The sequence below is a fragment of the Grampus griseus genome, assembly GCF_964374135.1.
Source record: "Grampus griseus genome assembly, chromosome: 1".
NCBI lineage: Eukaryota > Metazoa > Chordata > Mammalia > Artiodactyla > Delphinidae > Grampus > Grampus griseus.
This window is the reverse complement of record NC_139017.1, coordinates 170,687,817-170,711,109: the sequence shown is the minus strand read 5'-3', so window position 1 is coordinate 170,711,109 and position 23,293 is coordinate 170,687,817. Positions and strand designations below refer to the sequence as shown.

Genomic DNA, 23,293 nt, shown 5'->3' with positions numbered 1-23,293 from the left:
CACGGGAATCTAGGCCTGGGGCAGGGGGCTCAGGCTGGGAGGGGGATCGAGATGCCCCTTGATTCAGGCCCTCACCGTCAGGTCTCCTCAGGCTGCTTGTCCCGTAGACACTGAATCCTGTTAGGCAGGGACTGACCATGTCCCATGCATCGTTCGTTCCCCAGTGCTGGTCTGTCAAGTGAATGGATGAATGAATAACTATCAGCCACCCCGCCCCCCTCCCCGCTCCAGTGTCTATGGCAGAATAAGCAGGGATTTTTGTCACTTGGAGCACTATGGGCCCCGGGGGCCAGCCCGGCCCTCTCTGCCCTTCCTTAGCCCTTCACGGCTGCCAGATGCAATCCCACTAGTGTAGGAGAGGAAACCGCCTGGCAGAACTGCTGTCCCCTACGCTTGACAAAAAGGGGAAACTGAAGCCCCAAAGCTGCCACCTCTAGTGTCCTGGCTCTCAGATCCTCTGCTGCTTCTACCCACTCCTCTGGCTCGAAGGACCCAAGCACAGGTGGCAGCTATCCGGGGAGGGAGTAGCAGGTGTGGGGACTCTTCTCCCAGTGTTCTTGGAGATTTGCTCCTTCCCCGCTCGCCTCTCACGTTATAAGCTGCACCCAGGCAGAGGTCATGTTTTTTGTTCACCGCCGTAGCCCCTGTGCCTGGCACACGACTGCCCAACAAATGCACGAAGAATCAGCTAGGGGCAGAGGCGGGAATCAAACCCAGGCCTCGCCGTGTCCTCCAACCTCCCTTTGAACAGCATGTGCCCCCCTGAACCACTGCTGTCTGATGGCTCAGTGCCCAGTGCAGAGGGTCTGTGCATGCGCCTGGTGTCACAGGTTACCTCCTCACGCCCCCCATCCTTGCACTCAGTTTGATTCAACATTCGCTGAGCTCCTACGAGGGTGGGCTGGGGGTGGTGCCAGGGCTTCCAGTAATGAGGTTGGCGGGGGCTTTTCTTTCCTGTTGTCCCCTGCCCAGCACAGATGGACCAGATGACGGAGCCGCATCTCCAGAGCAGGGCTTGGCGAGGGTCCCACTGGTGGGATGAGGTCAGAAGCACCCACCCTTCCCCGGGGGATGGCGCACGTGGTTCTGGCTGGGAAACGTGGGCTCAGAGCCTGGATCGCATCTGAGGGAAGAACTGGACCGTAAACACATCCCAGGATGCGGGAGGTGGGGAAAGCAGGGAACTGCCCCAGTTAAACGCCTTGTAGGTGCTGGCAAGCTGACTAGGTGCTGACTCGATGGGCTTGAGTCAAGCCCATTCTCTCCTGCCCCTGCAGGAGGGTAGGACGGTTAAGAGTGTGGACTCTGGAGCCAAAGCAATCTGGTCCCAGCTCTGACTACCTGCGTGACCTCTAAGCCTCAGTTTCCATATCTGTAAAAGGGGGACGGGGAATACCCTGGCAGTCCAGTGGTTAAGACTCAGTGCTTTCACTGCCACAGGCCCGGGTTTGATCCTTGGTCGGGGAACTAAGGTCCTGCAAGCCATGCGGTGTGGCCAAAAATAAAAATAAAAAAGGTGGGGGCAGTACTCCACAGTTATAAGGATTAAATGATGATGCCTATAAAACGCTGAACGGAGCACCGGGCATGTGCTCAACCTGGAGATAGACTGTCAGATGAGGAAACAGAGGCTCAGAGAGGGGAGCTGTCCAACGTGATCTGAAAAATCAGGGGATGCCGGGAGCAGACACGTGCCAGGGGCACCCAGGTCAGTGGTATCAGGCAGGCCGAGGCAGGAAAATATTATGACTTTATTTGCTCCATTGACAGTGGCTCTGAGTGCGGGTGGTGCCACTGTCTCTACATGGGGCGTCCAAAGTGGGGGACAAGGGTAGTTAGCATCTCCCCAGGCGGGGGCAGGGAAGGCTGGGCCGGGCAGACGTGGGACATGAGTGTGACAACCGCCAACCTCAGGGCTGCAGGAGCGATGGCAGTGGTGTCTCTGGAGATGGGTCCTGGCCGGTGGCTCAGAAGCAGGGAGATCCAGTGTTTAGGGTGCCGGCCGGCGGGCCTGCGCTACCTCCCGGGCCCGGCGGCCGGTGGCCAGGGCTGCTCGGCCAGCTCCTGCTCCAGCTGCTTGAAGCGCTTCTTGGAGGCCCGTTTGGGCCGGAGCCACCGCAGGCAGCCTGGGAGGCACTGGTCCAGCACGCTCTGCCGGGGACAGGGAGGGCGCAGGGGGCAGCTTTGGCTGAGTCCCACCCCCCAGAGCCCCCTGCCACCCCAGCGCGGGGCGGGCCCCACCTCCAGCATGAAGGCCGCCACGAAGTTGAAGGCAACCAGGCCCAGCAGCAGCAGCTTGAAGTAGGTGTCGGCGATGCTCCTCAGCGCCAGCAGCCCCTGCAGCAGGCCGGGGGCCAGGAGAAGGCCCACCAGGACAGAGCCCAAGAGCACCAGGGCCAGCAGGAAGGGCACTGGGGGTGGGGGAGTCCGTCAGCCAGGGAGCCCTGCACACTCACACCCGTGCCCGACGGGACCCCACAGGCACCAGCCCCACAGCCCCTCCCTCCATCTCATCCCCCCTCGCTCCATCTCATCCCCTCCCTCCAGTTCATCCCCCCTCCCCTCCATCTCATCCCCCTCCCTCCATCTCATCCCCCTCCCTCCAGTTCATCCCCCTCCCTCCAGCTCATCCCCCCTCCCTCCATCTCATCCCCTCCCTCCAGTTCATCCCCCCTCCCCTCCATCTCATCCCTCCTCCCTCCATCTCATCCCCCTCCCTCCATCTCATCGCCCCTCCCTCCATCTCATCCCCCCTCCCTCCATCTCATCCCCTCCCTCCATCTCATCCCCCCCCTCCATCTCATCCCCCTCCCTCCATCTCATCCCCCTCCCTCCATCTCATCCCCCCTCCCTCCATCTCATCCCCCCTCCCTCCATCTCATCCCCCTCCCTCCATCTCATCCCCCTCCCTCCATCTCATCCCCCTCCCTCCATCTCATCCCCCCTCCCTCCATCTCATCCCCCTCCCCTCCATCTCATCCCCCCTCCCTCCATCACATCCCCCCTCGCTCCATCTCATCCTCCCTCCATCACATCCCCCCTCCCTCCATCACATCCCCCCTCCCTTCATCTCATCCTCCCTCCCTCCATCTCATCCCCCTTCCCTCCATCTCATCCCCCCTCCCTCCATCACATCCCCCCTCCCTCCATCACATCCCCCCTCCCTTCATCTCATCCCCCCTCCCTCCATCACATCCCCCCTCCCTCCATCTCATCCCCCCTGCCTCCATCTCATCCCCCCTCCCTCCATCTCATCCCCCTCCCTCCACCTCATCCCCCTCTCCATCTCATCCCCCCATCACATCCCCCCTCCCTTCATCTCATCCCCCCTCCCTCCATCTCATCCCCCCTCCCTCCATCTCATCCCCCCTCCCCTCCATCTCATCCCCCCTCCCCTCCATCTCATCCCCCCTCCATCTCATCCCCCCTCCCTCCCTCTCATCCCCCCTCCCCTCCATTACACCCCCCAGCACATCCCACCCCCAGCACAGCAGCACCATTGGTGTAGAGCGGCCGGCGGAAGGGCGCCCCCTTGGACACGGCCATGGCCAGGATGAGGTACTGGAAGCTGGACAGACAGAAGACCACCGTGTTCTCATAGTTGGGCAGGTTGTCTGGCGCGGGTACCGTCCTGTTCAGAGGCACGAACCTGGGAGCACAGGGACCGGGAGTCAGGGAGCGAGGGTGAGGAGGATGGGGCATGGGTGGGATCTGGGGTGAGCTCCCTGCTACTCACCAGGGCTGGGCCACGGTCAGGAAGTAGCCCCCCAGCTGCACGCTGGCCACCAGGGCCACCTGTAGCAGCAGGCTGCTGAGCACGGGCACGCTGAGCAGGGCCCCCGGCGGCCGCGCCTGACCCAGAGCCAGTGCTGGCCCCGTGCGGCTCATGAGAACCGCCACCGTGGTGGTGATGACCAGGTCGATGACCAGGAACTGCACATCGCCCAGGTTGGTGTTGACCTGCCGGCAGGGAGGGAGGGCGGAGGGGAGGATAGCTCCTAGTCTGATGGGACAGGCACCAGCCCTGCCCTTAAGGAGTCTGATGGGGAAGGTGTTTTCTTGCCCTGTAACTTGATGGGCAGACAGCACCCTCCTGCCTCTGGGAACTCCCAATCTGATGAAGGAGACACGGCCCTGCCTTCAGGAAGCCCCTCTCCCCGTCTGAGGGAGAAGGCATCCCTGCTGACCCGATGGGAACTACCGGCCTGAGAGGGAGGCTGAGGCTCTGCCTTGTGGAGCCCCAAGGTTTCTGGAGGACACACAGTTCCTGCCCTCAGGTTTAAGGTGGACACAGGGACAAAAGCTGGCGCAAGGCCTGCAGTGCCCCATGGCGTCACCTGTTTCCAGTGCGGGCGAGCAACGCATGCTCTGAGCAGAGGAGTGGGTGATACCCTTTGGACAGGAGGCCGGAGGCACAGTCGAGGTCTGAGTTAGGGTGAGCGGGGAATGGGCGGATCCATGGGAAAGGGGCAGAGGCCTCGGGTGTCCCACTCCTGCCTCTGCCTCCTTCGCCCCTGCCTGGGCTCTGTCTCAGGCCCCCCTGAAGATGGGGAACTCCCAGAGGACAGGGATGAGACGCTAGCACAGGACAGCTGTTCCCGTTTCTGAGGACCTACTGTGCACCAGCTGCTCAGTGCTTTCATCATCTCAGACAAGCCTCACTGCCGAGGCTCCGGAGCGCCTAAGCCACGCGGCTGGAGCAGGATTTGAGGCCACGCTGTCGACTCCAGAGCCTGCCGGCCTCCTCACCGCGCCGCTGAGGTCCTCGCCCCGGGCCCGGCACGGGGCCTGCAGATACTCACCGTGTAGAGGATCAGGACAGAGATAAACTGGGTCAGGCTGTACAGGGCCATGTACTTGAAGACGCTGAACGACGTGTCCAGGGAACAACGACCTTCCCTGGGGAGCGGGTATGGGCATGAGGGGGCCCAGGCCGGCTGATGGGCCCTGCCGAGACCCCGCCCCCCACCAGGCCCCTGCCCGCCTCACCTGATGACCATGGGCACACACTCAATGTTGGCCACGCTCGAGGTGAAGGGCGAGACCACTGAGGCCTCGGCCTGGGACAGCGAGATGCCCACGTCAGCCGCCTTCAGGGCCCCGCAGTCGTTGGCACCATCCCCACACATGCCCACACAGTACCTGCCGGAGAGGGGAAGGCAGGCGCGGCCCGGACTCACGTGCTGGCTCTGAGCCCGGGAGGGCCCTCCTCAGCTGCGAAATGGCCCACCCACCTCCCGGGCCGGCTGGCAGAACCCGGGGACGGCTGCATCCCGACTGCCCGCCGGGTGCCTGGGAAATGCTCAGTAAATGGTACGCAGTAGGTGCTCAGTAAATAGGTGCAATTACAGTGGCCACAGGGTCTGTATCCACAGGGTCTGTATCCACGGGGTCTGTATCCATGGATACAGAGAGCCGACTGTACCACGCCATTTTACATAAGGGACTCGGGCATCTGTGGACGCTGGTATCTGCAGGGACTCTCGGAACCAACCCCCGCAGATACTGAGGGCGGCGTACTACTGTCAGCAGGACAGACCCGGGGGTGCCTGCTGGGCTCTCTGAGGCTGATGGCTCCTGGACGCCTGGGGTGGGAAGCAGGGACATATGGGCCAGCTGGGCCCCCGCAGGCCCCTCCCCCACAGGCACTCACTGAAGCTTCTGCAGTTCACACACCAGCTCTGTCTTCTGCTCGGGAGCCATGCGGGCAAAGACGGTGCCCTGGACCAGAACCTGGGAGCACAGGGAGACAGGGGAGGGGCTGAGCCAGCCAAGAGGAGGGAGCAGAGCGTGGCGAGGTGTGGGGCGACCAGGGAGGTCCGGGGCAGCCCTACCTTGGGCAGCAGCTTGGGGAAGTGCTTCATAAGGACACCAAAGGTGGACCCGCTGAGGGCCAGGTGGCTGGATCGGGGGTCTGGCTCCATGGTGTAGCTTGCGGCCTGGTCAGGATCCTGGGGGCCCGGGAAGCTCAGCTGAGCTCCCCCTGCCCACCCTGAGAGCTGGGGCCCGGGACAGCTGACACAGGGGTGGGGTCATGGGTGGGGTCTGTGGCGGAACTCGGGGTCAGCCTCACCTGAGCCCCGTTCACGGCTGCAGAGGACTCCACTGGCAGAAGCTCGAGGGAGGCAGGCTGGCCCCGCTCAGGCGGCTTGGCGTGGACGATGACCAGGCGCTCCTGGGGGCCCACCATGCCGCAGCCCTGGGCCACGGTGACCGCCGTCTGCAGGTTGTCCCCTGGGGGTATGGGGCAAGGTCAGGGTCCAGCTGCTACTGAGGGGGCCATCCTCACCCTGACACGTATAGATGGGGAAATTGAGGCCGGACAGCATCTGTCTGCCATGACTGGCTCAGTGAGCTCAGGCAGGGTATCAGTGTCTCTGAACCTGGGTTTCCTTGTCTATAAAACTAGGGATCAAAGGTCTTAGGAGAAACCGGGAGCCTGGGTTGGAGTTCTACGTGTACCTTTTTTCTGGCCACGCCATGCGGCATGTGGGACCTCAGTCCCCTGACCAGGGATCGAACCCGTGCCCCCTGCACTGGAAGCGAGGAGTCTTAACCCCTGGATGCCAGGAAAGTCCCCTGAACCTTTCTTTTCTTGCTCCATGAAATTGTCACAACCTTTGAGGCTGACCTAACGTCCCCCATTTCTCAGAGTTGGAAACTGGAACTTGGGGAGAGGTCACCAGCAGCTGAGCTGGAACCCAGGCTGTCCAACACCAGCCCCAGACTCTTTGGAAGTCACTCTACTCCTCTGAGCCTCACTTTCCTCATCTGTCAACTGGGGTGACAATTATCACTCAGGAGGGAGACTGTGAAGATACCTGAAATGTCTGAAAAGGACCAGGCCTGAGGCAGGGGCCCAAAGAGATGCCCCGGGTGAGGAGGCCGAGCCCTAACTAAGCCCACCCAGTCTTCATTGTAGGACCTCCAGGGGGCGTCTCTATCATGCCCACCACTGAGAATAACCAGGTACCACCACCAGGTACCCTTATCTCTGCTCGGGATGGGGTAGATTCTGCCCTCCTAACCCAGGCCCTGCTGGTACCTGTCACCATGACGGTGCGGATGCAGGTCCTCCGCAGAGCCTGGATGACGGGTGTCGTCTGTGGCTTTAGCAGATTCTGCATGACTAGCAGCCCCAGGAGGCTCAGCTTCCACTCCACTGTGTCCCTGGAGGGTGGGCAGACCCGGGTCAGAGGTCATGCAGTGGCCACGACCCCTTCCCCAGCCACTGGGCAGGGGCATCGGCCCTGGGCTCTGCCCCCCTCTGCCCTCGCGAGGCCGTAGGCTCAGTGCCCAGGGCCCACCTTGTCAGTTGCTGAGCTGCTTCCATGTTGGGTGCGATGGGCAGCGGCTTGCTGGCGAGGGCCACCACGCGGTAGCCAGCAGCTGTGTAGCTCTGCAGCATCTGGGAGAAGTCGGTGGGCACTGCCAGGGAGAGGCAGGTGTCACTGGGACGGGGAGGTGGAGGCAGCGACAGGGGCCGGGCGCCCACCCCATTCCGTGCCAGTGCCGACCTGCAGACTCTGGGGCCCTCCCCCTTCACCTGTCTTGGGGTCGCAGAGGCCTGCCACCAGCTCGGGGGAGCCCTTGACGCAGGCCTCGGGCCGAGCCGCGCCCGGCCACGCCACCACCACGCTCATGCGCTGCAGAGCCGATGAGAAGGGGAAGTGGCTGAGGATGCTGACCGGCACCAGGGGCTCCTCCTGTAGGGTTGGGGGGCAGCTGAGGGGCTGGCTTGTGGAGCCCACCCCTCCCAGCCCACGCCCCACAGGCACCCCCTCAGCTCACCATGCCCTGCAGGTGGAGCTCCTGAAGCGGGGGTTTCATCACCGCCAAGACCTGGGTCCCAAATGTCGAGTCTGCAGCCGCTCCCTCCTCCAGGACCTGCGAGGCAGGCAGAGAACACTGGCATCGAGGGGCCGGGTGCTGGCTTGGCCTGGGGCAGCCAATCCTTGGCCCGTGGAGAGAGGCAGTGGGAGACACTCAAGTTAAACTCATGGAGGACTTCCTTCATGGGAGACTGGATAGAACAGAAGTCAAGAATGTGCGCTTTGGAGTTGGGAGGACCCAAGTTCAAACTCTGGCTTTGCCATTTACAAGCCGCTGGGTGACCTTGGACAAGTTATTCCAAATTGCCCTCAGCCTCAGTTTCCTTCGTGAAGCAGGTCTGAAGCTACCTCCCTGGGGCTATGGGGAGCAGGACATGAGACGAGGCCCGTGCAACAGAGCGCTGGCACAGGGTAGGTGCTCAGCACTAGGCCTTGGCCATTGTTATTCTCCGTGGTGGGCATGATAGAGACGCCCCCTGGAGGTCCTAGAATGAAGACTGGGTGGGCTTAGTTAGGGCTCGGCCTCCTCACCCAGCCAGTAGATTCCACCATCTTGAGGTCCATGGGGTCACCCACTGGGGTGTCCCGGAGCCGGCTGAGGGTGTGGCAGGTGGCCAGTGCCCGGAGCAGGGGCCCCATGGGAAGGCGGCGGGGCTCTGGGACCAGTGGCAGGAACTCCTGCCCCTTCAGGGGCACCACACCCATCACGTCCAAGCCGTCCTCTGTGAGTGTGCCTGTCTGCAGGGGGCAAGAAGCAGGCGGGCCAGTGATGAGTCCTGGGGTGAGCTGTGCCCTGCTGCGGTGGGCACCCACACCCCTGGCCAGGCGGGGCCCATGGGAACCCCAGGAGCCAGAGCTGGACCTTTGTTCAAGCAGGTCCCTCTGCCAGGCTGTCCTCCCCAACCCGCGGTGTTTCTTGGTCTGGCATCATTTCCCCCAGGAAGTCTTCTTTAACCCTGCAGTTGGGTCAGGTAGTGCTTGCTCGGGGTTCCCACCCATGGCCTCTTTACTACTCCATCATTTGTTCACTGTGGTACCAAGAAGAGGGCCTGGCCATGTACACAGCTCTCGGTGTAATGAATGAATGAGTGAGTGAATGAATGAGTGAATGGATGCCTGCCTTTCCCATACCACATTCCAATGGCTCAGTTACACGTCTGGCCCCTTCGCTGGCCTGGGAGCTCTGCGAAGATGACCAAGCCCCACCCTTTCAGTTTAAATAACGTCCAAACTCCACACCAGGGCCCACCCGCCTCTGATGGATCAGGGCTCTGCCCGTTTCATCTTGTCCCCCTCCCTACTGTTCCCCGAGCCCCAGGCACACCGCTCTGTTCCTCCAAGGAGCCATGAGCCACTCTATTTTTCCCCTCCACCTTGCCAGCCCTGCTCTCCTCTCAGTGTGGTCCACCCCTCAGAGGTCAACAAGGGACCACAGGAGCCTTCTTTGACTGCCCTCTAAGGGAGTGACCCCCATGTACCACCCATCACGTACCCCATTTGCTTCCTCCCTAGAACCCATCACCATCTGCAGCTCTGTGGTCCCTGGTTCACTCATTATGGTGGTGGGGACATCTCTGTGTGGGTCACTGCTGGACCCCCAGTGTTGACAGCAGCCCTGGGTACCCAGTAGGCCCTCAATGGTTCTCAAACAAACAAATTAAATGAGTTTAGACATTTCATGCTCCAGACTGTGAGCTTGATGCAGGTGGGAGCTGGGGGAGAGGGTGCCTCTGAGTGTTTCCATCCCAGGACAGGACCTGGCGGTGGCCAGTGTCCACAGCAGGGGTGCACGGGCAGGCGGCGGGGCTCTGGGCTCAGCAAGCCCTCAGTCAACGTTGCTGAATGAGGGATGTGGGTGTGGGGGGCCTGGCCGTGTCCCCCACCCCACGGCCCCCACCTTGTCGAAACACACCAGCCGGAGCTTGCCCCCCAGGTTGATGCGCATCGGGTGGGTGCAGAAGACGCCCTGGCTCCGCAGCCGGTTCTGGGCGTAGAGCGTGCACACAGTCATGGCGGCAGGCAGGGCGGGCGGCACTGCCACCGTCACCAGGTCCAGAGCCCGGATCACGATCTCGTCCAGAGGCACCTGGCAGGGGGCACTGTGAATGCCAAGGGCCAGGCCGGGTGGGCCCTGGGCCCCCAGTGGCAGCCCCCGCCCGGCCCCCAAGGCTTACGTGGTTGCGGTGGAGGATGAAGATGCTGTAGATGGTGCCGAGGAGAGCTGAGGAGACAGCAAGGGGCTCAGCGGGACTGGGGACGGGGCTCCGGGGGCCACTGGCAAAGTGGGGTGCGGGGGGCCACTCACCCAGGACGGAGAGGGCAGCCACAAACTTCACGCTGTGTTTATAGAACTTGAAGTTGATGGGCCGGGGATGCAGGATGGAGCTCACCAGGGCCCCTTTAGCCGTGCAGAACCCTGGGAGGAGATGGGGAGACTGAGGCAGGGGAAGCTGAGGGTCAGGATGACCCCACCCCTCCCCCACACCACCCACACCTCTGGGATTGTAAGGCCTGACGCTCCTGGGGTCAGCAATCACCCAGTTTGGCGGTCACACGGGACGGCCACAGGCCTTGCCCAGCCTTCATAAACTTAGTAAATCAGGAATTAGTAGTACCATCTACAAACTGGGTGGTTTCACTTAAAATCCAGATGTGTGTCTTTCGCTGAAAAATGTCAAATCTGGTGACACACTGGGTCCCTTTCACACGTGGCAGGGGCCTGCTGGAGATGTACAGCACTGCTCTCTTCTTAAGGGATGCGCTCCTTCCTTCTTGCCCCGTCCCTGCCCACTCCAGCCAATCCCAAGTAGGGGTGGGACGTGCCTGAGTCGCACAGCAGGGCAGTGGTAGAGATGGGTCCTGCCCGGCTCTGTGTCACCTGTCCTCTAGGTGCTGGGCCCAGCACCCCTCCCCACTTCCCAGACTCGTTACCTGTCTGGGTCACCACTGCCAGGGCATGGGGTCCTACAAAGGCCCGGGCCTGCAAGATGAGGGTCCCACAGAAGAGCGTGTGCCGCTGGTGGGTCTCTGGGAAGTAGGGCACTGGTCCCTCCGGCAGGGCGGTCTTCAGCACTGGAACACTCTCCCCTGGGAGGGATGTGGTATGAGGCCCATGCTGGTCCCTCCCACCACCAAGACCAAGCCTTATGCCTAGAACTGTTACGGAAGCCCCAGGTCTCATTTAACGCTTGTAACTATGTGTGAAGAAATCACTGCCCCCGTTTTACAGAGAGGTACACTGAAGCTCAGAGAGGGCAGAAGACACAGACACAGTGAGACAATCCTGAGACGTGTGCAGCCAGTTTCCAGGAACCATCTCTCAGGGGAGCCAGAAAGAGCTGTGAGCGTACAGCATGGGCAGAGTGGGGGGCCAGGGTGGGGGGCCCGTGTTCTCCTTCTGTTGGAATTATTTTGTAACGAGCTGTGTTACTTTTATAGTTCAAATAAGATATTGACACGAGAGGGCTTAACCTCTGTAAAGCCCTGAGCTCACTGCCTGGCAAAGAGTAGCAGTGCCTCACCCAGCATCTGCAGGGGTAGGACCTGCTGAGGCCGGGACTGTTACCTGAGCAAAGGGAAAAGAGAACTCCATCTAAAAGTTCTGACACAAGGCAGAGAGGCTCAGTGGCCCGGCATGGGGGATGGGAGGCTGCTGGCCAGGGGCAGGAACTGACCTGTCAGAGAGCTCTCGTTGACCATGCACTCGCCAGCCACCAGGGCAGCATCGCAGGGCATCAGCCCACCCTCCTGGGGCAGCACCAGGCAGTCTCCCGGCACGAGCTCACTGGAGTCGACCCATTCCTCCTCTTCGGGCAAGCAGGGGCCTCAGTATAGCCTGGAGGGGACTCCCCCACTGCCTCCCCCAGCCTTCGTCTCTCCCCTAGCCTCTCTCCCTCCCCCAGCCTCCCTCCCTCCCCCAGCCTCTCACCTCCCCCAGCCAGCCTCCCTCCCTCCCGAGCCTCCCTTCCACCCCCAGCTTCTCGCCTCCCCCAGCCTCCCTTCCACCCCAGCTTCTCACCTCCCCCAGCCTCCCTCCCTCCCCCAGCCTCCCTCCCTCCCGCACCTCTCACTTCCCCCAGCCTCTCACCTCCCCCAGGCCGGCACACGCACACCTGTACAGACAGCTGGACCATGTCCCTCAGAGTCTGGCTTTGCTGTGGGCAGGGGGACAAGCAGGGAGTGGGTGGGCGGAGGTCTCCTCGGACACCGCCTGCCCCGCCCCATCCGCCTCACACCGCACACCTTTCTGGTCTTGTATATCGACACGCAGAGGGAGACGATGGAGATGAGGAAGATGCACAGGGCGTACCAGTAGTAGTAGTCAGCCAGCCACAGCCCGATGCTGAAGGCCTGGAACCCATAGTAGGGGTTCAGTGCCTGGGGGAGGGGCGGGGAGGCAGCGTCAGGGCCCAGGTCCCCCAGGGCAGCCCAGCCGCAGGCTGGGCCTCCTGTGCCCACGGAAGCAGAGGGCCCGGCAGTTGCCAAAGGACGAAAGCCAGGCCTGTCTCCTGGTCAGTCCTGTCCAGATGTCCCTTGAGCCAGCAGCTTCTTTGCTCTAAAGAGGACACACGGGTGTTTACACGCCAGGCCCCTGCTAAGCACATCATCTACATGCCATACGATGGTGAGGACAATTCCACAAGGCAGATGCTACCATCAGCTTCATTTTATAGCTGAGGAAACTGAGGCACAGAAGGGTTAAGTCACTTGCCTAAAACCACACAGCTCCCAGGTGACCGACTAGAGTTTACATCAGGCCAGACTCCAAGGCCTCCTCTCTGTCTCACAGGTGTCTGCCCCTGGCTCAGAGGGCTGGGATGTTAGCAGCGTACTCTAGGTGTGTCCACGTCACTGGCTTCCCTTTGTCCCCATGTGACCTTGGCCATGCCACGTCCCCTACTCTGTAGCTCCGGTTCTTCATGTGTGAACGGAATGTCCCTACCACGAGGCTGTTGGAGCGTGAAAGTGGGTAATGCACGGAAAGGACCCAGACTCTGGAGCCTGGCGCTTGGCACACAGCAGGAGCCCAGGCTGTGTGGGTTTGTCTCTTGGCCTCTAAGCCCCAGTCCCAGCCTGGACCAGAACTTCCAATTCCTCTCCCTGAGCTGACTGGGGCTGGTTCTGAGACAGCTCTCCACCACGGAAGAGAGGACAGCTGGTACAATCTGCCTCTGTAAGGGTGGCCCAGAGAGGGCAAGCCCCTGGCCCAGGTCACACAGCCAGCTCAGGCCAGAGCTGGGGCGGGGCCCAGGGACAGCCCTACCTCGTCCACCAGCAGCTGGGGATAGGACTTGACTGGTACACTGATCACGTTGGGGCCGTAGATGGTCTTCCTGTAAGAGGAAAAGCGGCAGGGCCATCAGATGGAGGGGCCGTGGCAGCTGGACCCTCTAGCAGTGATGGAGCGCCCTACTTTCCAGCTGGGAAAACTGAGGCCCAGAGAAGCAGGTGACTGGAAGAAGGCCACACCCAGGGGGGTAAGAGAGGAGGCCCCAGCTCTCAGGGCAGCACCCACCTCACGGTTTGGTCCTGGAGGCTGAGGCCGGTGCTGGAGCAGTGGAGGTCGTCACAGGTGCGGCCGTGGTCCAGCAGGCTGGGAGGATGGGAGAGGCACTTGTGTGGGTGGTGGGGTCTGAGCTCTGCACCCCCCACCCCTCCTGGCCCACCTCTGCCACACCGAGTTCCCGGGAGAAAGCTGGTCCCTCACGAACTCTGGGCCTAACTTTCTCCTTCTGTTCCTCTGATGGGGCCCCAAACCATCTCACCCAGGAAAAACGATGAGTGATGATGATAATACTTAACAGTGACAACAGCCGCTATTATTTAGTGACATTTAGAGCTTTCTTTACAATGATGCCTTCTTAGGTAAGTCACTTAACCTCTCTGGGCCTCAGACTTCTCATCTGCAAGATGGAGACGGTGACAGCATCTCCCTCACGGGGCTACGGGTGGATTAAATGAGATAAGTTTTGCAAAGTGCTTGGACGGTTCCTGGCACTTACTAGGTGACAAAGGTCAGCGATTTTTTTAAATTTTTTTTTGGCTGCGTTGGGTCTTCAATGCTGTGTGCGGGCTTTTCTATAGTTGCAGCGAGCGGGGGCTACTCTTCTTTGCAGTGCGTGGGCTTCTCATTGCAGTGGCTTCTCTTGTTGTGGAGCATGGGCTCTAGGCATGCGGGGCTTCAGTAGTTGTGGCTCACGGGCTCTAGAGCTCAGGCTCAGTAGTTGTGGTGCACAGGCTTAGCTGCTCTGCAGCATGTGGGATCTTCCCGGACCAGGGATCGAACCTGTGTCCCCTCCGTTGGCAGACAGATTCTTAACCACTGCGCCACCAGGGAAGTCCCACGTCAGCGAGTTTTGCTATTCCTCTCACGTAGCAGAGGCTGTTGGTGCCCTCCCCACACCCCCTTGGAATTCACGTCTGTGCGGTGCAGCCTCTTACTGGAAACACCTGTCCTGGCTTGAGGGCTTCTCCTGGCTGCATAAGCATGGTCTGCCCGTGAGCTAGGAAGGGCGAAGTTGTGCAAGAGTTCATGTATTCCGCAACCGGTAACGGTAGGAAGGTGAGGGGTACGTACCCCCTGGTTTCCTCACTCCTTGGGTGAGGGCACCCTGAGGTGCATGCTCTACACTGGCTCAAAGGGATCCCCAAGGGACTGTGCTCCAGGTGCCCACGTCAAGCCCCCTCCACCGGCTGCCTTCTCTTCCCGGCCTCACTTCCCCTACGTCTCCTGGCATCACCTTGCAAACAGATTCCCTGCACTTGAATCCTCGTCTTGAGGTCTGCTTCTCGGGGCTCAAACTAAGACATAAACTGAGCTCGTATTTATCAAGCACTTAGTAGGTGGCAGAGCAGGTACAAGACGCCAAACAGAAGGTCCAAGTCCAGAGCTTACGGTCTGATTCACAGCAGTGTTGCCACTTCAGGCCAGGTGCCGTGCCAAGCCTTACATGACAGTAATATACTTTACCCTCGAAACAACCCTAGGAGGCCGGGATTCCCTTCATGAGCTATTTACAGACAGGCTCAGCGAGTTGAGGGGGCCAAGGCACAGAGCTGAGAGGGGAGTCCAGGCTGGGCCACCTCATGCCACCTTCTCTGCCCAATGCAGCACCCGCTGTGGGCGTGGTGTAGTGTCGCCGGCCCTGACCCCTACCTGACTCGGCAGAAGGCCTGCTGGGTCTCGATCCAGACATAGCGCTGGCCCCGGAAGAGGTAGTAGCGCAGCGTCCGCTGCTGGGTGGGAGAGAGGAGAGGTGGGCTGGAGGCGGCCCCAGGAGGAGTGTGTGGGGGGCGGCAGGGCGATGGCACAGGAAAGAGGCGGGAGAGGCATGGAGGGGTAGAAGGTGATCGGCCAGCATCCTGGACGACTGGGACGAGAGAACCAGAGGCGCCCAGAGAACAGCTGGAGTCCAGTCCCCATTGTACAGGGTGTGAATCTGAGGCCCAGAGACAGGCAAGGACTTGTCCAGAACCCAGCTGTCCACTTACTGCCTCTTCGGTCCTGTGGAGCCGGGCGGTGTCCTTCCATGTCCCCTCTGGTAGTGTCCCCACAGCTGCCTGGCTCCGGCCGTCCTCCGCCTGGGTCTGTGGGGGCAGCTCCAGGCTGGGGACGGGGGTGGGGTTACCATGGAGTTCTGGGAGCTGCCCCAGCACCTCCCCATCCCCACAGAGCCACCTTCCCTCTCTCGGATGGGAGACCCCGGGATCAGAGCCTTCACGGGGGGAGGGCAGGGGGAGCAGGGGCTCCTGGGAAGGGGCGATGGGGCTGCCTCACCTGTCTTTGCTGATGGCCTCAGTCTGCACCTGGACAGTATAGAGCTGCCACGAACTATCCTGGAACACGGAGGTGTGGACTCAGTCCTGGAAGAGACCCCTCCCCTCCCCGGCCCCACCCGACAGCCAGGTGGTCCCTGCTGGAGGAGGCAGGGATCAAGGATAGAGGTGACCTCCTTGGGAATCACCCACCCCGTCCCGTCTGCCCACTGCTCAGATGGGAAAGCTGAGGTCCAGGGAGGAGAAGCACCTGTGTAAGGTCCCACAGAACGTCAGCGGCCAGGTTGGGCTGAGAACCCGAGCATCCTCCGCCCCGCAACCCTGAGCCACCACCACCCCACTCCAGCTCCAGGCTCGCCCCTGCTCCCCCGTCTCTCACCTCTTTGTCTCTTATTTCGATAACGAGGGTTTCGGCGCGGGCCAGGCTGCACGGCTGGAGCCGCAGCCGCACCCGCCACATGGGCTTCCATCGGAAGAGCAGCAGAGGGATCCCCGCCATCACCCAGACCACGATGTGATAGCCGATGACCCTCCATGGACTGCCACAGTAGCCGCTGAGCCTCTGTGGACACGGGCGAGAGCAGGCCAGGGAGTGGGGTGGGCGGGGGCTGGAGGAGGAAGCCAGGGTATCTGGGTGGGCCTGTACCACCCCCACCTGGAGTTGCCCCTGCCCCTCCCCTGCCCACGTACCACGGATGAAACTGAGGAGCTGAGGGGATCTATAGATGTCTCTATCGTCAGGGTCCCATAACCGGCGGGCGTGTTGCCCACGAGCGGGCTGCTGTCTGTGGACAGAAGGGAGAAATGTCATTGGGGGGGGTTGGGGGGGGCTCCTCCTTCTTTCTTTAACCACGACTTAAGCACAGTCATTTTATAAATCTGGTCTGATAAATCCAGTAACTCGAGTCTTCACGGGTCTGTTACCGGGCTGTCCTGTGGGTCCTTACTCGTAGGACCTTGTTTCCTCATGCGTCTGGCGATTTCTGACTCGGTGTGGGCGCAGAGTCGGGGGACGGGGCCTGTTGAGCACTTTGGGCTTCAAGAGCACCCCCCCACACCTCCAGTTATTAGCTTCCTGGGAGCTCTGTGTCCCACGTTCCATCTGGTCTACACTCTGAGGGCAGGGACAGGGCTGCTCATCCTTTTTCTTTTTTTAGACGTCATTTTTATTTATTTATTTATTTTTTGCGGTACGCGGGCCTCTCACCGTTGTGGCCTCTCCCGTTGCGGAGCACAGACTCCGGACGCGCAGGCTCAGCGGCCATGGCTCACGGGCCCAGCCGCTCCGCGGCATGTGGGATCTTCCTGGACCGGGGCACGAACCTGTGTCCCCTGCATCGGCAGGCGGACTCTCAACCACTGCGCCACCAGGGAAGCCCTATTTATTTTTAATTTATTATATTTTTTAAAATTTATTTTTGGTTGCGTTGGGTCTTTGCTGCACGTGGGCTTTCTCTAGTTGCAGCGGGAGGGGGCTACTCTTCGTTGCGGTGCGCGGGCTTCTCATTGCGGTAGCTTTTCTTGTTGCGGAGCACAGGCTCTAGGCACATGGGCTTCAGCAGTTGCAACATGCGGGCTCAGTAGTTGCGGCATGCGGGCCCTAGACCGTGTGGGCTTCAGTAGTTGTGGCACGTGGGCTCAGGAGTAGTGGCATGCGGGCTCTAGAGTGCAGGCTCAGTAGTTGTGGCACATGGCCTTAGTTGATCCGCGGCATGTGGGATCTTCCCGGACCAGGCATCGAACCCGTGTCCCCTGAATTGGCAGGTGGATTCTTAACCACTGCGCCACCAGGGAAGTCCCTGCTCATCCTTTTTCAACCTTCATGCCCAGCACAGGCCTGGCAGTGAGGAGATGCCGAGAAGTCGAGTATGGACTGATAAAATGTCAGGGCAGCCATGAAAGGGGCAGCTTCACTCTGAAGGTGGAATGGGGGGAGGAGGAAGGAAGAACCCAGTCACTGGGGGTGGGCTGGAGAGGAGGGTTGAGCTGAGAAAGCCCCCAAGGCTCAAGGAGAGAAGCCGCTATGTGCCAGGGCCCAGCTGAACAGCTGACAGGTTCCTTCTGTGAGGAAGGGCCCACTATCACCCCCATTTTACAGATGGGTAAACTGTGGCTCAGGGAAGACCAGTGGGCATCTCTACTGTAGAAACTCTTTTTTTTCTACTGCCTCCCCTGCTGTAGTGCTGCGGTCCTAGCCGAGCAAGCAGACAGTGGGTGTTCTGGGGCCCGGGACGGGGTGGGGCTCATGGCCTCTGTCAGGGTTTCTCTAACTGTGCTCCCTGGACCTCTTGGGGAACCTGTTAGAACATGAAGATGCCTGGGCCCCTCCCAGACCTGCTGGCACAATGGCAGTGGTGCTGAGCATCTGCATGTTTCCCAGGAGGCTCTGGAGAAGTTCACTAAGGGGGATGGGAAAGCAGGGAAGGTGGGGGGCAACCTGCTGGTTTTCTGGGCTCCCTACTCCTCCTCCCCAACCAGAGCCCTGCAGAGGCCTGATCTGAAAGTTCCACCCAATAAGCCCAGGGTGTCCCAAGCAACTGCCTGTCACAACATCCCCAGCCCCTCAGCTGTTCTGTCCCCAAACACTTAGGTTTCTGCAGCTTCTCCAAGCCCCAAAGCAACCATGATAGTCAACATTTCCCGAGGCCCCACTACGTGCGGGCTCTGCTCCTGGTCCTTCTTACATGGCTAACACAATGACCCTGCCATGTAAGCACAATAATTATCCCCTTTTTTTTTAGCTGTACGCGGGCCTCTCACTGTTGTGGCCTCTCCCGCTGCGGAGCACAGGCTCCGGACGCGCAGGCTCAGCAGCCATGGCTCACGGGCCCAGCCGCTCCGCGGCATGTGGGATCCTCCTGGACTGGGGCACAAACCCGCGTCCCCTGCATCGGCAGGCAGACTCTCAACCACTGTGCCACCAGGGAAGCCCCATCCCCTTTTTATAGAAGAAAATTAGGCTCAGAGAGGTTAAGGAACTTGCCCAAGATCACACAGCCAAGTACATGGTAGTGTCAGGATGCAATCCTAGGCAGGCTGACTCCAGGGTGGGGTTTCTTTTTTTTTTTTTTTTTTTGGCTGCACTGGGTCTTCGTTGCTGTGCACGGGCTTTCTCTAGTTGCGGCGAGCGAGGGCTACTCTTCGTTGTGGTGCGTGGGCTTCTCATTGCTGTGGCTTCTCTTTGTTGTGGAGCACAGGTTCTAGGCGCATGGGCTTCAGTAGTTGTGGCACACGGGCTCAGTAATTGTGGCTCGCCAGCTCTAGAGCGCAGGCTCAGTAGTTGTGGCGCATGGGTTTAGTTGCTCTGCGGCATCTTCCTGGACCAGGGCTCGAACCCGTGTCGCCTGCATCGGCAGGCAGATTCTTAACCACTGTGCCACAAGGGAAGTCCCAGGGTGGGTTTTAATTCCCATCAGACCACGCAGAGTCTGTTCTGTCCTATCGCAGCCCCCCATATCTCCACATAAGGACTGTGATAATAATTACTATGGTAATTACCATAATAAGAACAGCCAATATCCATTAAGCGCTTCCCAGGTGACAAGAGCTGCTCTAACCCTCCACGCGAATTAGCTCATTTAACCCTCTGGCAACTCGATGAGGGGACTCTTATTTTTCCCATTTGTACAAATGAGGGAACCGAGGCTCAGAGTCACAAAGGCCCCCTGGTAAATGGTGGAGCCAGGAAGTCAGAGCCCAGATCTTGTGTTTTGGGGGCCAATGTGGGCACTTCCAGAGAACAGGGCATATGCCCTCTGCCACCTGAGGCCTCTTTCAAACAAGAGGACTCAAAACCCAAATTAACCCAAGCTCCACCCACGGTCAATCCCTCCCCTGTCCACTGGGTGACTCAGAAAATATACGGAGCTGCCACCAGCTCCAGAAAGGGCCTGGTCTCTGGGGAACTCCCACACATACACACGAAGCCTGTAGCTCTCAACCATCCTGGTGTCTGGCCAACGGTAAAGTCTCAAAGCCAGAGGGCAGGAGGCCTGGTCAGCCTTCTGCCCTGGGGCTCAGAGACCCCAGCCTGGGTCCCCTGGGGTGGTCCCTTTTGCTCTCTGGTCCCGGCCAGTCCAGCTTGTGAGGGAGGCTTGTCAGGGCACGATTTCCTTCCCTTCCTGACAACAGCCCGCAGACAACTAACAGCAGAGGCCCTTCTGCTCCCTGGTGTGTGTGTGCTGTGCAGGGGCGGGGGAGGCTCGCCCTGGATCCTGGCTTGGGGGGCAGAACAACAGGCATTCAGGGCAACTGACCCGGTCTGGCAACCTGGGTTCTCAGGTCCTTGGCCACCAACAAGCCCCAGCCCTTTTCTTGTCCCCTCCTCCAAAGGCCACAGTCCCAGCTGTCCTTCTTGCCGAAGCCCCTCACCAGCCCTGGAGACCTGCTCCTTGAGTGGGTCAGGGCGGGTAGTTTCGCCCCCTTTAGGGTTCTGGTCGGGCAGTTTCTGGGGTGTAAGGAAAAAAAGCACCTTAGGGGGGACTTCCCTGGTGGTCCAGTGGTTAGGACTTCATGCTTCCACTGCAGGGAGCATGGGTTCGATCCCTGGTTGGGGAACTAAGATCCCCCACAAGCCCTCGGTGCGGCCAAAAACCAAAAACAACAACAAAAAGAGTACCTCAGGGCTATCAGGGGCTGACACAGGCCGGGCACCGTTCAGGGCTTTACACACATCGATTCATTCATTCCTCACCACTGTGAAGTGGGGACTACTTTTATCCCTATTTTACAGATTAGGAAACTCAGGCCCAGAGAGGTGAAGTAAGCTGCCCAAAGGCCACACAGCCAGCACGCGGTGGGACGTGGATCCAGGCAGTGTGGCTGCAGGGTCCACGCTCTTAACCACGGCACTACCAGCGCCATCGCTGTCGTCCCCATCAGTCACTGTGCTCCTGGCTCTCTCACAAATGACTCAGCCTCTCTCCAGGCTTCCGTTTCCCATCTCTAGGATCATAACCACAAGGTAGCTGGCACATGGGGTGTCTGAAGTTCCTAAAGCATGGCCTGTACAGGAGGGCATTGCTGGCTCCCCCGCCGAGGAGGTGTGGCTTCCGCTCTGACCCATTTCTCAGGCTCCCCTCTACATTCCCATTGCCCTGTCTGAAAACCCGCAGCTGTGCCATTGCTCCCCTGTGTGCACGCAACAGCTCTTCCCCGGGCCTTCAAACCCTCAGGCCAGCAGCTGTGCTGGGGATGGGACTGCAGCGTGCTGCACTGACCCCACGTGGGCCACTTTGCTCCTGCCAATCTGCTTTCGTCCTGCAACAATCAAGCAACTTATCCCATTTTACAGATGAGAAAACTGAGCCTTGAGAGAGGCAGTGTGCCCACCAATTTGTCTCGCAGCTGGAAGGGGCCTTGCTCCAAAATCCTCTCTGCCCACCTCACCCCCACCCACTGACACTAACACATCAGGCTTGCACAGGTGTCATCGCCCTCCTGCTCACACTGCCTGGCATGCGGCTGGGACTCAGGAACCATTTATTGAATGAACCAATGAATGAAGGTTGTACACCTCACGGACATAACAGAGCATGGAAGCAATGGTGCAAGAGTCAGTGTGTCCACCTCCTGCCTCTGGGTCAGCTGGGAGGTGCAGAGGAACAAGCCTCTTCTTGAAGGGCCCTACCAGAGACCATCTGGAGCTGCCCTCACTGGATCACTTCCCCCAGGACCTAAACAAGGTTGCCTCTGGAAGTTCTTCCTTGTGTCTATCACACACCCATCATTTCACAAGGATGCTCTCCCCGTCAACCTGGGGAAGGAGGCAGTCACATCTGTGGAACACTCTAGTCTCCCAGCAAGGTCAAGCCCAGGGCATGCTCTTGCAGAACATCTGTCAAAACACTCAGAAGGGATGGCAGGGATGTCTCCCCAGGGATGGCACAGGAAGGTCAGAGCAGTGTCTGATCTCTTCTGGTACCACCAGCTCGAACCAGCTGCTTGGGAGGAGAATACTTTCACAAATGACTGACTGCATTGGTCTTCTGAATAACCGCGACTGATCTTCACGCGTAACCCTCTGAGGGAGGGACTATTATCATCTCATTTTACAGTTGGGGAAACTGAGGAACACAGTTTCAAAATCCCTTGCCCAGGGTCATACAGCTTGCAAGGGGAGAAGCTGAAAATGAGTGGGTCTAAATGAACACATTCCTCTCAGTTCATCCTCACAGCCACCTCTCCAAAAGTGCGGATTAGGATTCCCATTTAAAATGAGGCACAGAGGTTGATTAACATGTCCAAAGTCACACAGCTCTGAGTGGTCAAGATTAGACTTGAACCTAGTCTGACTCCCTGGCCCTGGGGCAATGCCACGAGTACTGCAGAGCGGAGGGGCTGGCGTCAAAGCCATTTGGGAATCTCTTGTTTCCTGCGGAAGCACGGGTTTCCTCCTGATGACCTGGCAGAGGCCCAGGGCAGCACTGCTGCCTCCTCCCTTGCTGTGCTTCTCCTGTGGCCAGAAGCTCCTCTCCTGGGCCAGGCTGAGTGTGAGGGATCATCTGCCAGGAGCTCCCTGATCTTTGGATCTGGAGTCCTGGGACCATATGTCCTCAGCCTTTCCCCTTCCTCACCCTGGGTGCACCCTAGAGTTGGAGGGGGGGATGGGGGGGAGTAAGGTGGGAGACCGGAGGGAGAGACCTGAATGAAGGGTCTGCAGCTGCAGAGAGGATGCTCAAGCGTTGGTGGCCCTTGGCTGAGGTCTAGGCTCTGAGTGACCCACGTGGAAATGAGACCCTTCTAAACGCGAGAGGTCTACTGGCACCCTTTGCAGCAGGTAGAATTAGACTCTGGAAAGGGTGGCCTCCAGACACAGGGCCTGGGACAGGTAACATGGAGGGTGTGGTCCCTGGACCGGCGTGCTAACAGGCTTGCTCTGGGGGCCTGACTCAGGGGATCAGGAGTGGCATTTGTGCCCCAGGGCACTCCGATCCAGGGACTCAGGAGCCCTGGCTTCTCCAACCCCATTCATTCATTCAACCAAGAGGAACAACCACTCAGAGGCCCTGGATGCAGCGGCCTCCACGTCTCTTCCCCCACCTGGACATCCGTCACCGCGCGGGGACACTTCCCTGCGCCCCGCCACCGCGGCCCCCGGATTATCCTTTTGCACGGCGGCGCCAGGCGCTTCCTCTCCCAGGGCTTTAGGAAGGCGCGGAGCGGACGGCTCTGCGCGGTGCCATCCCCGGGCTCCTGGCCTCTCTGGGAAGGGGGAGGGCACGGGCGCGGGGATGTCCCGGGGGCCGCTCCCTCGGCCCGCGCCCCAGCGGTGGGGGTGTCCCCCCACGACAGATGCGACGACGGGCGGTCCGGGGACCGCGCCCGGTTCCTGTCGGCTGGGGCTGCGCGCTCACCTGCGCTCATGGCGGCTCCTCGCGCTCATCGCCGGGCCCGGGCGTCGCGATGCCCCGCGGTCGGGGCCGAGGCGGAAGGCCGGGGGCGCGGGGCGCTGCGGAGCTGGGCGGCCCGGGACACCTGCAGGACCCAGCGGCTGGAGCGGCGGCGAAGGTGCCGCAGTCAGGCTCTGCGCACCGCCAAGCCCCGCCCCGCCCTCTGCGGCCCCACGTCCTCCCGCGCGCCGCGGGGGCTGCCGGGATTTGTAGTCCGAGGCCGCTCCCAACGCGCACGCAGGGGCGGGGCGCCGAGAGACAGACGTGACAGCCCTGGGACAGACTGACACATAG

General features: G+C 60.4%; 1 protein-coding gene across 1 annotated transcript; it reads right to left on the bottom strand.

Moving 5' to 3' along the window:
- Nucleotides 1-1,879: 1,879 nt before the first annotated feature.
- ATP13A2 (ATPase cation transporting 13A2) lies at nucleotides 1,880-23,078 on the bottom strand. Its single transcript, XM_082656659.1, has 29 exons — nucleotides 22,964-23,078; nucleotides 16,299-16,393; nucleotides 15,988-16,170; nucleotides 15,610-15,668; nucleotides 15,324-15,438; nucleotides 14,989-15,068; nucleotides 13,348-13,425; nucleotides 13,096-13,165; nucleotides 12,075-12,209; nucleotides 11,920-11,986; nucleotides 11,507-11,638; nucleotides 10,764-10,919; nucleotides 10,138-10,248; nucleotides 10,007-10,053; nucleotides 9,730-9,918; nucleotides 8,364-8,570; nucleotides 7,792-7,887; nucleotides 7,547-7,706; nucleotides 7,308-7,428; nucleotides 7,046-7,170; nucleotides 6,074-6,234; nucleotides 5,835-5,951; nucleotides 5,654-5,733; nucleotides 4,990-5,142; nucleotides 4,803-4,899; nucleotides 3,737-3,960; nucleotides 3,498-3,649; nucleotides 2,242-2,411; nucleotides 1,880-2,151 (listed from the first exon to the last, which is right to left on the bottom strand). Exons 1-29 carry the CDS (start codon nucleotides 22,971-22,973, stop codon nucleotides 2,017-2,019), a joined length of 3,525 nt encoding a protein of 1,174 aa, XP_082512785.1. The 5' UTR covers nucleotides 22,974-23,078; the 3' UTR covers nucleotides 1,880-2,016.
- Between the last annotated feature and the right edge of the window lie 215 nt (nucleotides 23,079-23,293).

Excerpts from the sequence above, each read along its gene's own strand:
- ATP13A2 (XM_082656659.1), bottom strand. Across the intron at positions 6,235-7,045 it reads CCGCACCGTCATGGTGACAG|GGGACAACCTGCAGACGGCG; the intron begins GTACCAGCAGGG and ends CCATACCCCCAG. Across the intron at positions 5,734-5,834 it reads TCCCCAAGCTGCTGCCCAAG|GTTCTGGTCCAGGGCACCGT; the intron begins GTAGGGCTGCCC and ends CTGTGCTCCCAG.